The sequence below is a fragment of the Eschscholzia californica genome, unplaced genomic scaffold, assembly GCF_041429995.1.
Source record: "Eschscholzia californica isolate CP2 unplaced genomic scaffold, dmEscCali1.0.p SCAF_2, whole genome shotgun sequence".
Taxonomy (NCBI): domain Eukaryota; kingdom Viridiplantae; phylum Streptophyta; class Magnoliopsida; order Ranunculales; family Papaveraceae; genus Eschscholzia; species Eschscholzia californica.
Genome location: NW_028238309.1, coordinates 12,519,841 through 12,533,818, shown reverse-complemented (window position 1 = coordinate 12,533,818; position 13,978 = coordinate 12,519,841). Strand labels below are relative to the sequence as shown.

Genomic DNA, 13,978 nt, shown 5'->3' with positions numbered 1-13,978 from the left:
GTCAATGTGATTCTCTGCTTCTTAAGCGTTCTTTGGTTATATTGGACATTCTGTCCTCACCCTTTTATCATTGGGATGATCCTGTTTTATGAGTCACATGTTAATGCGTCTCTTTTACAGGTATAACCAAGTTTAGAATCTTTTGGTATATATCGTTAATTTAGCACTTTTATAACATCTCAATATAGAACTAAACTTCTTTATTGATTCTCCATAATACTTAGTACAGAGATGTTGTTAAACTAGAAAAACAAAATTCTAGACAAGTGCCTAAAGAAGACTTTGATCCCTTTCAACATCCTTAGCAGTCTAGGCTTCTGCTCCCTCTTGGATCTTCTCTCCTCTAGCCAAATACTCAGTCCCCAGCTGCTCCTGTACATTCACAATGATAGGTCATTAGGTATCTCATACCTATTTGGGAATATTACTATATTTGATAAATTAACTGTCAATAACTGAAGTGGAAACTACTGATCCATTCTTCTTGTCCTCCAAGAACTTAGGGCAGTTTCTCTTCTAGTGGATCTTGTCATCACAGTAGAAACATCTAGCGTTTGAAGGAGAACCTTTGTCTTCAGGTTTAGCAGTTTCGCCTTTCCCTTTAGACGGTGGTTTCTTCTTCTGCATTTTGTTCTCTCGTACCACAAGAATCTCATTCTTTGGCTCCACCTTTGCTATAAATGGCTCAGCTACCTGAAGCATTGCATCAAGCTCCTCCAAGGGCTTGTTCCGTCCATTCATACCGTAGTTCATCCTGAACAGATTGAACCCTTTGTGAAGTGAACAAAGGATAATATCGTTAGTCGCCTCTAAGCTAACCGAAAACCCAGCTCTTCTAGTTTCGCAAAGAGTTCAATCATTTGTCGAACATGAGGCCCTACTGGTTTTCCTTCCTCGAGATGCGGACTTAATAACTTCTTGGTGGTTACAAACCTCTGGGAAAGAAGAAGAAGAAAGATAATATGTGTTAAGATTGAGAGTAAGAAGTTATTTAGAAGTTACGGAAGGGAGAGAAAAAAGGCAGAGGGTAAGAAAGAAAGAGAAATCGTGGGGTGTTAAGAGACATTTAAGGGAGATTGAAACTCATTTAATTATTGACACTAATACCCCTCCATTTTGACTCGATTCACACGAAGAGGATTTTATATCATCATATTATCCGTTGGATGTGATCTTTATCAAGCTCCGAACAAAAACGGACAGCCAGACTTATCCCTTATGTAACCGACTGATTTGTTTTATTATATTACTATTTATTTATTTGTTTGTTACCACTTTTGTATCCTAACTTCAATCTAATGAAACCCTATCTTCCATTAATGGTTCTTCTCTCTTCTTCAATCTTCTTCTTTGCTCATTAGTATATTTCTAGTGATCTTCACGACCTAAACGACAACGGATACCCTACAAGAGACGATATGAACGAGTCGTAAGTGCATTGTGGATCTTTGCAGGGAATGGTTTTTTCGGGTTGTTTTTTCCTTGGTCGAAAATTTGGGCACAAACTCATTGAAACACGCAAAATTTTGTGTACCTCACACTTGGTGAAGAGGGAGATAAAACAAAAGAACATTTCCTTCGTCAATGCCCAATGGTGCACCATATACTTTTTCTGCCACCCCTAACTCTTCCAGCACCTCTGAGAGCTCAGACAGCTTTCCAAGATTGGTTCCAAGCCCTCCACAATATGCAAGTTTCATCTTACAATACACAGTTAACACTTGAATCACAAGTAGGCATAGACACTTTGGTTCACTTGGAAACATAGATGTGAAATATATATTTAGGACTTGCATATTTGTCAAAGTAAAATATGTCACTGTTGTTTTTTTTTTTTTTTTTTTTTTGAGGATTATGTCACTGTTGTTAATGTTACATCGTAAGAAACAAAATTGTACGATAAAAAACGAATCTTGTATCGGTCAACAACTAAAACTAAATACTTGGATGGTTTCCAACATTGTCTTCCATATTGATGTGATAATTTTTTGTTGAACTTTTTTTTTCCTGTACTGGTATCACATCAACATTGTCTTCCATATTGATGTGATAATAGTTTTAAGTAATATGTTTTTAGTGTAGTGGTATCACCCGTAAACCCTCCCACTAATAACAAATGAGATAACAAAAATGACTTGACAACGATCACATTAAGGGTGATGATGGTTACAACAATGGTAAGTGCGGTGATCGACTAGTTTATATACACTATTATTTACACGAATAAACTGTAGGGAGATAAGACAGGCGATAGTTATCATCCACTTGAATCACGAAACTAGAGAGATTTACTAAAAAACAAGCCAAAAACTCCACATTAAAAACATCAAAAATATCAAAAATATATGTAAGGTTGACACAAAAACGAACTCATAGAATTGATCTCATTATTCTCCAATGTTTCTCAATAAGGTCTCAAAGTATGTGTGTGACCAACATTTTCCAAACAATAGACAATTTGGTTTTGGAAATGGGTTTTAACTTAAAAACAGTGGCATCATAGAAATGGAATTTTGATTTGTTTAGAATCAAACTTTCCCACTCTTTTTCTTCTTCATCTTTTGATGCTCCTCAAAACACCTAACCAAAATTTGATCAAAATCATCTTCTTCACAACAAGGAATTCTCAATCCCCCTTCTTCTTGTTGTTCATACCCAAATTCATCTGCTACTCTATCCATTAAAACCCTAATTTCTTCAAAAGAAAGGTAAATAGCCGGAATTACATATCTCTGCATCTCTGATCCCACATAAACAGCTAAATACCCTTTTGGAACTTCACCCATTCGATTCGAAATCAATGATTCTTTCGAATTGTCTTCCTCATTTCCTGATTTATTTTGATTTCTTAGTTTCAAAGATGATTGATGATTCTTACTTGTCAAATGAAGAACATTCATAATTTTGAGAAATTCTTTTGTTGGTGGCTTTACAATCTTCCAGATTTCATTCTTTGATTTTAATCCTCTACCCATCTTTGTAAATAAATATTTATCAATCCCCTGATAATCTTATAGAGAGATGAAGGAATTTTCCAAAGAGAAAGAGCTCTGGTTTAGGGTTATAGCTCATCTCTCTAGAATCTAGAGGGAGACACAAAAACAAATGTTTTAAAGTTTCAAAAAGTTTAACAGATTCTTAATGGTAGTTATATGGATTTTCTGTTCTTGAATCTAAATTTAGTGGCAGTTTTTTCAGTTAAGAGGGTTTAATTGGTCAAATATGACCTGGAATTGTTCCATATTGGGAGATTTGATGGTCAAACAAGTCAAAATAGTCAATAATCTTTGTGGTTGAAACTTGATAATGAAATAATGGGAGGTCCAAATAAGCCATTCAAATTTAAACGTTTCACTTATTGCGTTCTTAATATAGATCGAGGGAGGCACGGACCATCAGCGTGTCTAACGTATATACGCCACATAAAAGAGGTAGATTAGGTTTTCTAGTGGTTGAATTCAGAACCATAAAAACAACTGATATTATGAAAATTATTGTTATTTTCGTTGTCATATTGTTCTTCTCATAAAACTTTTATAGGCAGTCATTTTAGTTGTTATTATTGAATATAGTTATCACTCGCACATATAGAAATATATATATATATATATATATATATATATATATATAAATGTAGAAAGTCTACACAAGGTATAATCAAAATACTAAATGGAGTTTATCTATAAGCATCCTCGATTAACTAACTTAATTAATGCTTCTTAAAGTTATTTTTTCTTTTTTGGAAATCAATTATCATGTACGATAGTCATTACAATGGCGTTGATACATCCAATATGTGATAAACACGATACTGCCAAATTTAACAAGAAATGGGCCTAAAGCCCAACAAACTATGACCTAAAGCCCAACTACATTATTTATACCCTAATATTCCTAAATTCAATAACCCAAAAATTCCACCTCCTCTGAGGATCGAACCCGAGACCCCTAGGGACATTACTGATAAGCACGATGTAGGATAGTCATTACAATGACTCTTAAAGTGTTATAAATGTGTAGCCACCTAATGGGTGCTCTATGTTAGAGATTAGAGCATCTCCATTGCAAAACTCAAAAAAAATCTCTATTTGTCTTATGGGTCAAATTCCAATTGAGATTCTCACTCTTATGTGACGGAAATAGAGATCTTAAACTTTTTTGTGTCTCCAATGCAAAACTTTAAACTTCTCTTATTCAGTTATGTGTCGTAGTTATTTTTGTAACGAAATAATTAGTTATATGACAGACTAATTCAAATATTGATGAGTTTGGACAATTAGAGATATCTCAAGAGGACACTATAGAAATGGAGTGTCCTCTTGAGATATCTCAATTGCACCCTCGACACGTCATCTTAGAGATCCAAATAAAATGTTGCATTGGAGAAAGTTTTCAAGTTATAACTCTAAAAATCTCATGTGGCACTCAGAGTTTCTAAGATTGAGTGTTGCATTGGAGATGCTCTTACATTCAAAATAATTTTAATTTATTAGTAATTTTAATATAATCACTTTATGCTTATGATTGGTGTTTGTTTATATTCTTTTTAATGTCCTTTAGTTTTTCGATCAACGAGAAAGATACCGGTGAAATCAATCAACAATTAGTTAAAGCCATGCGACATAATAAACTTTTGTTTTCAATTTGTTATTTACTTTGACTTAAACACGCCCCACGTCAAAAAAAATCATAAACTCGCCACTGTGTGCCCCCACGGGGCCGTATGTGGGCTCACCCATGGTTTGAGGGGTGTATTGGGAGTGTAGTTATCACTCACAAAAAAAAAGACCTATTGGTTATGTTGCACACAAGGTGCAATTAAACTACTAAATGAAAATAACGTATACATCCCTCGCTTAACTAACTAACTGATATATAAGTTTTCTATAGCCTGTTATAATAATTTACACTCGGCTTACAAATCTGTCCTCGAGTAGGCTTTGGCAGACACCATACATCTTCTTTTCAGTCGACATCATAAGATTGCAGCTCTACTACTAGTGCTATATGAAGGAGATGTCTTTCGATTAAGATGGAAATGCGTTCAATTTGTCAGATAGGACAAATGATGAAGATCATCAAGACCGATCGTTTTAGATATCGTAACGTTTAGCTAAAAAACAACAACGATACGTGACGCACTCAGATGACTCGCAACTAACGACAACCAGATCCTCAATGGGTTACACAAAAGAGTGTCAACTCAATCAAAAGATATTACTAGAGGGAATAAGATTAATAAAGTGTATTAGGTTCAGTCAATAAGTATCCAAAGGGCTAGCCTGGGAGCCATGGTTTGGGCCATGCCCTAGGGCGACCACAATGAGTCGGGCATGATAGCATGGTCGGCCAGGCCTATCTAATTGGAAACGGGACTCCTGGTCAGCCAGGTTTGGGGAATCTCAAATGGGATATAATTCCCATCTACAAATTCTATTCAGAATAAGATCCTGAGTTTCTGTTTTCTACTTCTTTTAGGGATCATATTTTGATTAGGACTCTGACATTAGAAGTTTCTATAAAAGGGCCTCATTATAACAGATCAAGTGTAGAAAATTCTTATTATATATTTCTGTCTCTGGCTACATCAAGGAAAAGATAAAAATAGACTAAATTTCCAGCTACCAATTTACTTTATAGAAGAAGGAATTCTTAATTTTCACTGCTAAGAAAGAATCAAGAGGAGTCTTGGATTCGGTTCTAGCTAACCTAATGAGCTAAAGATCAAGTCGATTGCTCGGGAGCTAAAATAGTGGAGTTCTTAGTCTTCGAGAAAGGCAATCAATTAGTCTGAGGGAATCTATTTAAGTAAGGCAAATCTCTAATCTTACTATTCACCTTTAGTTTTGACATGAGATCTGGGCAACCAGATGGTAGAAGTATGAACATCTGAGGTTTCGCGTAGAACATTAGAGAACACCATAGTCCTACAGTGACATCAGAGCCTCTTGCAGAAGTTAATTGTGGCGAATTTTAAACTTGTTTATATAGATAAATTTGAAAAGAATCTCGGATGATAATTTGATGGAATTTCAAAATGGTTTGAGATTAGTTCGAATTAATTTTCAAATAAAATCTGAAAAGAGTTCCAAAAGATTTAATTTTGGAAAAAGATCTCATGATGCAAAGAATTTCAAAAGTGAAAAGCAAAATTTTCAAAAGATGGATAGGATAATGATGTTTGATTTGATTTAGAAAAACCGGTCGGCTTACTAACCCCTTGAGAGGGAGTGTTTTCTATTGCAAATTCATTCGTTAAAATAAAATAAGATTTTTTTTATGTGATGTTATCGTTTCTCTTAATATTCGTTAAACACCTTGCTTTTACTTTACCTTGTTATTTAATTCCTTAAATATTCTTTAGTTTTGTTGCTTCTGCATTATTATTAAACATATTACTACTTAATTAATTTTTAGCACCTTATTAGCATGTCTTTTTTCCCACAAAACAAAAGGTGGCGATCTATCTTTACTCTGGGTTAATGCCCTGCATGCTTAATAATAAAATTTGAGGCTGTGTGAGGCCCTACTTTGAGTACTGAAAATGTATAGTTAGAGCACATTCAACCAATTTTTTTTTGTTTCAAGACCAACCAATTAGTGGAGAGAATAGTCTGACTTCCACTCTTCCAACTTTCATCTACCACCACTCTAAAAGGTCCTTTCACTTTAATCTTGGTTTATGCACTAATCAATTACACACTTTCTCCCATTATTCCAATCGTATCCCATGTGCATAATATATTTTGTGTTGTAGGAAAATTAATAAAAAAGCAAAAAAGGGTAGTTTTTCTTTTGCAAAAGAAAAAGGGTAGACGATTAGGATTTTTATGGGTTCTCAAGAATTATATTATTATAGTACCTTTTTCAACAAACAAAACAAAAACAAATTATAGTACCATTAACATTTTCAAGATACTAGTTGATATGGAGAGTCTTTAAAAATATGGGTGTACATTTTAAGAATTTTAAATTGAAAAAATGTTAGTGCCATTTCAAAAGAAGTTCCATGACATTTTTAAGCACTACCTTGAGATTGTGAATATATAATAATATATTATTATTCTCAAGGTATTCTTGTATTATTGTATAATTATTAACAAACATTATTACTAAGCATTATATTACATGATTTTTATTATTAAATAAAATAAATAGTGTTTCTTTAGTTGTTAATATCATACTATGATTTATTATTATTATGGATATTAATTATGATTATCATCGGTTTCCAAAAAAAAAATTATGATTATCATCTTTAATCAAATCAAGATTTCAAATGCCATCTTGATTTCTCAAATATCTTGATTTAATTGTCTAGAACATTCTCAAACTCTCAAAGTCCTGGTTTGGATACCTTAGACATTTTGGGACTCTCGAATGTCCTGACTTGAATTCCCTATTCACTAACGAACTCTCAGTCATTGACTCTCAAGAGCCTATGAAAGTCTTAATTTACAAATTCTAAAGAAAAAGAACAGAAGATAAAGACGATTGTAAATAACAAGACATGAAGTGATCTAATATACAAAGACACAGAATACTGCTTTTTTTTAAGTCGTTATCTTCTTATTACAACTATATAAATTTTTCCTTAAGTTTTTGTCTCAAGTCTAAAACAATTTCTGAAACTGGTGGGAGGCAAAAAAAATATGGGGGGTTAATAAGGTTCCCCCAGCCAAAATCCAAAATATAAAGGAACTCCAAATGTCAGAAAAATTTGACTTTTCCATCTTCTTATATTTCCTTCCTATCTTGCCCGTTGCCCTTGGATGATACATTTTGGACCAACTCCCTTCTTTTGCAGGCTGATTCGGAATTTGCATTTAATGATGGTCCAATCATAAGTAGGAGATCTTCCTAGTTAGATTTTTCTTCCCATTTTGGCGCCCAAAATCTAATATTTACCTATTCTTTCTCTCTCTACAACCAAAAGATCTTTTCTTCATCCTCTCTTGCGCTCTCAAGATTTTTCTTTATCGTCATTTTTCTCAAAATAGATCTAGGGTTTTCTAATATAGTGAATAGTGAAGAATGAAGATTTGATAAAAAATTAATGGTGGAGAAATCAGATCTGGGGTTATTGATTTTTAAAGGGTTTGATTTCTTGAACAAATTTCGTGAAAGTTTAATGGTAAAGAAATGTTTTCAAGAAATTTAATGGTGAAGAAATTTGGAAGTTAGATTCAGTAAAAACTTAATGGCGAATAACTTTTTTTCTTGAACATAGATTCATGGGTTTTGGAGGAATTCGGGTTTGGGAACAAAGTTTAATGTGGGTTTTGGGCATCATCAGTAACAAGACTCCATTAATTTTTTGGGTGCTTCTAAAGGCACCTGACCAAAAGGCTGTTAGCATCCGGTAATTTTATTGACTCGGGTCAATGGTCAATGACCCGAATTCTCTATAAGCACCTGTTTTTTAATGTGGGTGACAGTCACACTCGTTTGCTTCTTACATCTTCTTCCAAAACAAAAGGAATTCCAATCTATTTTTCTCAAGAATTTAAAAACTAGACTCTTTGAGAATTCCTCCCACCATTCTTTGATCATTTGAATCACTTCTTCACTTGGGTTTTTCTTATTTTCAAATACTGGATCATCATTCAGAATTTTTTCTGACTTCGGGTGTGTGACGATAATCAGAGAGGTTTTTACATTCCCAAATGAAGAGATAGGAAATTCGTTTGTATGTTCCAGGTGGATATTTAGATGATTTTTAGGGTTTTTTTTTAATTTACCAAAGATATTTGAAGCACTAATGGAAGCGAAATTAGGGTTGTTTGAGAGATTAAGTTGAGTGAAGGAAATGAGATTGATCGGAGAGATAGGGTTGCTGTAACTCAACTCATTTGAAAATAAGCAGTTGGAGTCGTTTTGGATCTCTCTTTCTATGAAGTCTAAACCCCACCAAAAAATAAATAAAAATCCAAAAAGCTTTCTTCCTTCGTCTTGTCATTCAAACTCTCACTTTCTTTCTCTCTCTCTCAAAAGCAGATAGATAGATAGATATTTATCTTTTTTTGTTGCACGCTTTGGTGTTTTTTTTCGGTCTTGATCATTAATAAACTTTAGATCCACTTCATTAACGGAAGATCCGATCCTAGTAGCTAGGTTTTATATTCAATTTACAGGTAATTTTTTCCTTTCTTTCTATCTTTGCTGCTGCTCAAATCCAGTGAGTTAGGAGGATATTATACCTCCTAACTCACTGGATAATTAGTTAAGCTTTTCTTTTTTTTAGTTTTTTTAGGAGAAAAATGAGAGTGGTGTTAAAAGAGTCAAATTTGTTGTTCTCTTCAAAATACTAGTTAGATCGACATTGTTTAGCTCCTGATCGATCCGTGGTTTCTAAAGCCGCTTATTATGATCTGGAAGCAATGGTGAGAATTTTAGTTTTGTTTCATAGCTTGCAAATTGATCTAGGTTTAGGGGTTTTCAAATATAGAAGTGATTTTGTGAGAGATAGATGGAGAGGTTAGGGATAACTCTCCACTTTGACCGGTGCCTACATAATTGGACGGTGCTAACAGAGAAATGAGCAGTTGGCTAAAGGCTTGGTGCTAATAGAGTTGGATGCTAACAGCCTTTCGGCTTGGTGCCTTTAGAAGCACCCTAATTTTTTTTCTTCTCTTTTTAGCTTTCTTCATCTTACAAATCTTCATTATTGGATCTAGATTTTTCTGCTAGATCAGTCTGAAAAACTGTAGACTTGAAAACTTAAAGATGAATTATATTGTCTCTTTTTGTGTGTATGCGGATGATGACGATATCATGAAAGGATTAGGTCTTTTTTTGTATGTACGGTGATATGAGGATGAAGATGAAATGTATATGGCATAAGCATATGTACTGTACATTTAATTATGTATTGTATATAAAAAAAACGTCTTATACTTTCTTTCCAGGAAGTATAAGAAATTTGTATAAATGTAAAGGACCTAAGCAGATGTACAGTACGTTTAATTATGTATTATACATAACAAAACCTATTATATAAAACACAATGTTCTGTGTTGACTGGGACAAACTGAGAGACAAATCCAGTCATTTGCTGCATTTTCTCTCAAATCATGACCTTTAGATTTATGACCTACCCCAAAAGAATAAAATTTGTTCACCCACTCAATGCAAGAAAATAAACAAAGTGATGAATCTGAACTGTCTATCCTGCGTTTTCTCTCAGATCATGGCCTTTAGATTTATTACCTGCCCCAAAAGAATAAAATTTGTTCACCCACTCAATGCAAGAAAGTAAACAAAGTGATGAATCTGAACTGTCTATGTGGTCATGTATCTTTACGTTGAAATGAATGAGACCCACTAATGAGGAGAAATTAATTTATTATAATGATAAATCCGACCGTCCTTTTTGGGTCTGATTGGTCAGATTGAATCTTTACCACTAAATCATAAATGTTTTTCGGAAATTAAATCATACTTTATTATAATTCTTTATCTCTCATAAATCTCGACCGTTACATGCCATTAAGTAGGTGAAATTATTTTGTCTCTATTCTGTTGTCTTTTCCATTCCCCTCTAAACGGTTGATTTCAGGGAATTACATTACCTCCCATTAAAACTTTATAGGAGAGATAAGAGAATGGGAACGGACAAGACAATAATTTAATGTAATAGATAAATTCAATGTAATAGATAACGGTTTCACATAATTAACCCTTCAGGTTTCTCCATTTCCGACTTCCTCCAAGTTTCCCCATATAAACAATTCTCACTGAGAAAACCATCAGCAGTCCTTTCTTCTGTGGTCCTATATCCGATTCAAGAACATCTCATCATTCGGTGGTTTGATCAGAACACATACTCGGGTTATGCTTGCTATGGGTGTTTATGTAGCAATCGATGTTCATACTTGTTATAGTTATTAATGGGGCAACCAATGTTGTATCATCTCTCACTCTGTTGCATTGGTATAAACCCATCTCGAAGTTCCTCAAATTAGTTCATGGAAATTCTAAGTGTTCATCTATTCCAATAAGTTTTAGAGTTTTTGTTTGGTGTAGGTTATTTATGCCGTTTGCTTAAATGGCCAGTTGGCTACAACCAACCTTTGCCTTAATTCTGTCGAATTTGGATTTTGTGCACCCCTATCACCCTATGAAACGATGAAGCAATAATTTCAAGACTGTGAGGTTGAGTATATATATTAACTACCCTAGCATCTCCAAGGAGGGGTGAAATTAATGGGATGAAACCATGTTCGATTTTTCCCCCTAAAAAATTGATGAACTAATTCATCTCTAACTATTATCATCTCTTCCCCAAAAAAATCAATGACCCATTCACTTCGTCCGTTTTCATTTTCTTGACGGTGCTTCAGTTATTGTGGTAGAAATTTGGCTTCCTTGGCCTTGATAGCCGATCTATATGATTGATAACTTGATATAGTGTTGGACATTATATTAGTGTTAGTATCAATTTAGATATTAGTAATTTTGTATCAATTTCCTTGTGAAATTTTGAATGCAAAATCTGTTATGACAAAAATTCTCATAATAATTCATATCTATTCCATTCCATGTTAATGTCTCCATTGTTACCATAAATTGATCTATGATCTTCAAATTTGTATTTTATTTCAGTCATTCGTACACAGGTTGTTATTTCATTATTTATTGTCAGTTATTTTGTTCTAACTTCGTTTGATATAGTGCAGACTTCAGTTGTGGGAAGCAGTAGTCGATTCAAATGGAATACCTTTTCTAGGGTTGCCATTAGAGAAATACATGTGTGTAGAAAGCAATTGTTTTTTAATTAGTTACAACCTTCAACATTTCTTAATTAACTACCATAATTTAAATATTTTCCAACGAGATTATTTTCTTAAGACAGTTGTTGTTAATTTTGTGTGGTAATATCTTTTTGTGATTAGCTCATATTGTTTTATATCGATTTCAGGGTAACGCCAAATTCCTATGTAATTTAGCCTTTTGCTATCAATGTTACAGTATCTATTTTTTGGTGATTAATATTTGATATAATTAGTTCAAGAGAGATTGTTAGTTTCTTGATAACGAATTTGTGCTTATCTTAACTGATAATTTTTTATTACTCCATCGCTTTATTCATGTAAACTGTTGTTGTGTCTCTCTTGCTCTACTGTTAATTTTATACTGTCGTTAAATTTTTATATTTTTCTCACTTTCTTGCTCATCTTGTAATTATTGTTATTCAGTTTAATTATTTTTCTAAATCAATAAGATTGCCTACATCCCTCGCACCGCAAGATTACAAAGTTTTTCGTGCCCTACGGGCACGGGTTATAGCTAGTGTCCTATAAATTTTCATTAAAATAGTTTACCTTTTGGAAAGAATGTATAGGACACTTTATTATGTACAGTACATAACAAAATGTATAACACATTACAAAATCTACAGTTAGAATGCTTCACAAACCCAGTCATGAGAAGGCTATGTAAACCAAGTCAGCACATGCCAATATGTACAGTTAGAATACTTATAATCCAGGTTGCCCAGAGTTAATGTTATATGTAAATTTCATCTGAACACTTAGATGCATTGCATTAACTTGTGTACAGTACCTTATATGTTGGTGAATAAATAGAAAAATGTATTGTAAATCTTATTGTTCCTAGGATACTTTACTCAAACTATTTGTATTGTACGTAACGAAATGTCTTATAAATTAAATTTACAGTAAAATAGTTGACGTTTTGGAATGAATGTATATAGACATTTTATTATGTACTGTACATAACAAAATATCTTATAAATTTTCATTAGAAAATCTTTAAAAAAATATCTGCCAACATATAAGGAGAGAAAGTTTGAGAGAAGGAAAGTAGTTAAGATTGGAGACAGAAAAAAATCAAAAAAGTAATTTGAGAGAGAGAAAATTATAGAGAGAAAAAAATTACGAGAGAGAATTAAGGAGGGAAAGAAACTCAATTAAAAGAGGTAGAAAGAATAAAATCTGGGAAGAAATAAGGGTGAGAAATAAACGTGTCGAGCTAGAAAAGAACGAGTTTAAGTTGCACGAGTTTTGTGAGAAGGACATCTTTTGTCATTTTTCAAAAAACGAAGTCCAAAATGGTAATCCTCCCCCCCCCCCCCCCCCCCCCCCCCCGACCTGTTGGATCTGTCTCTAAATGCCTTTCTGACGTGGGTTGTCTTCTCATTTTCCTCTTCTATTTGAGCGTTTTACCTAATCCTTCTTTCTAAATTTTCTTATTATAGATGTGTTTTGATCTATTTCTATAACACGAACTTATGTATGCAGATAATGTTTTATCGTCACTAAACTAGAAAACTGTAAACATGGAAACTAAAAACGAAAAAAACAAAAATTTATCTTCCTTAGTTAATGAATTTGTGAATGAACATCTTTGAAGATCTTTAAAAACTCCAGACCCAGAGCAAAGTTCCATAGACAAACAAGTCACAAACATGAATTTTCATTTAGCAGCATCTGATTAGAAAATTCTAGCTGACATTATATATAGTTGCAATATAATTTTATGAATGCCAACAACTGATAGTCCAGTTGGTAAGTGCACATACTTCACAATGCAGAGATCCCAGGTTCGATTCCATGCAAGTGCAAATTCAAGAATATTGAACTTGAATATAAATAAAATAGTTTATGTGGGCTTTAGGACATTTAATTCGGTCGGACTTCTGGCCATTTATTTCGTCGAACTTTAGAATTGTAATTCAGCGGTTATCGTGCATATCCTTATATCAATGCCTTTGTAATGATCATTGTAGTCACTATTAAAAAAAATTAATGAATGTATATAGCCTCCCACAATTAATAGTATTTATATTGTACATATCTTACTTGTATGGGTCTCCAAACAAGTATTTGCTCAATTGTTGACATTGTTGAAACTCACATAAACTTTAGATATATGTCCATGACTTGGAAAACTCGAAACTCACAACGAGTAAAGAAATAATCGATAATGTTCTTTGTATAAGTGTAGAGATAAATTT

General features: G+C 33.3%; 1 protein-coding gene across 1 annotated transcript; it reads right to left on the bottom strand.

The window, feature by feature from the left end:
• Positions 1–2,353: 2,353 nt before the first annotated feature.
• On the bottom strand, positions 2,354–3,119 carry LOC147556293 (uncharacterized). The gene has a single exon (XM_086664624.1). It carries the CDS (start codon positions 2,973–2,975, stop codon positions 2,529–2,531), a length of 447 nt encoding a protein of 148 aa, XP_086520750.1. The 5' UTR covers positions 2,976–3,119; the 3' UTR covers positions 2,354–2,528.
• Between the last annotated feature and the right edge of the window lie 10,859 nt (positions 3,120–13,978).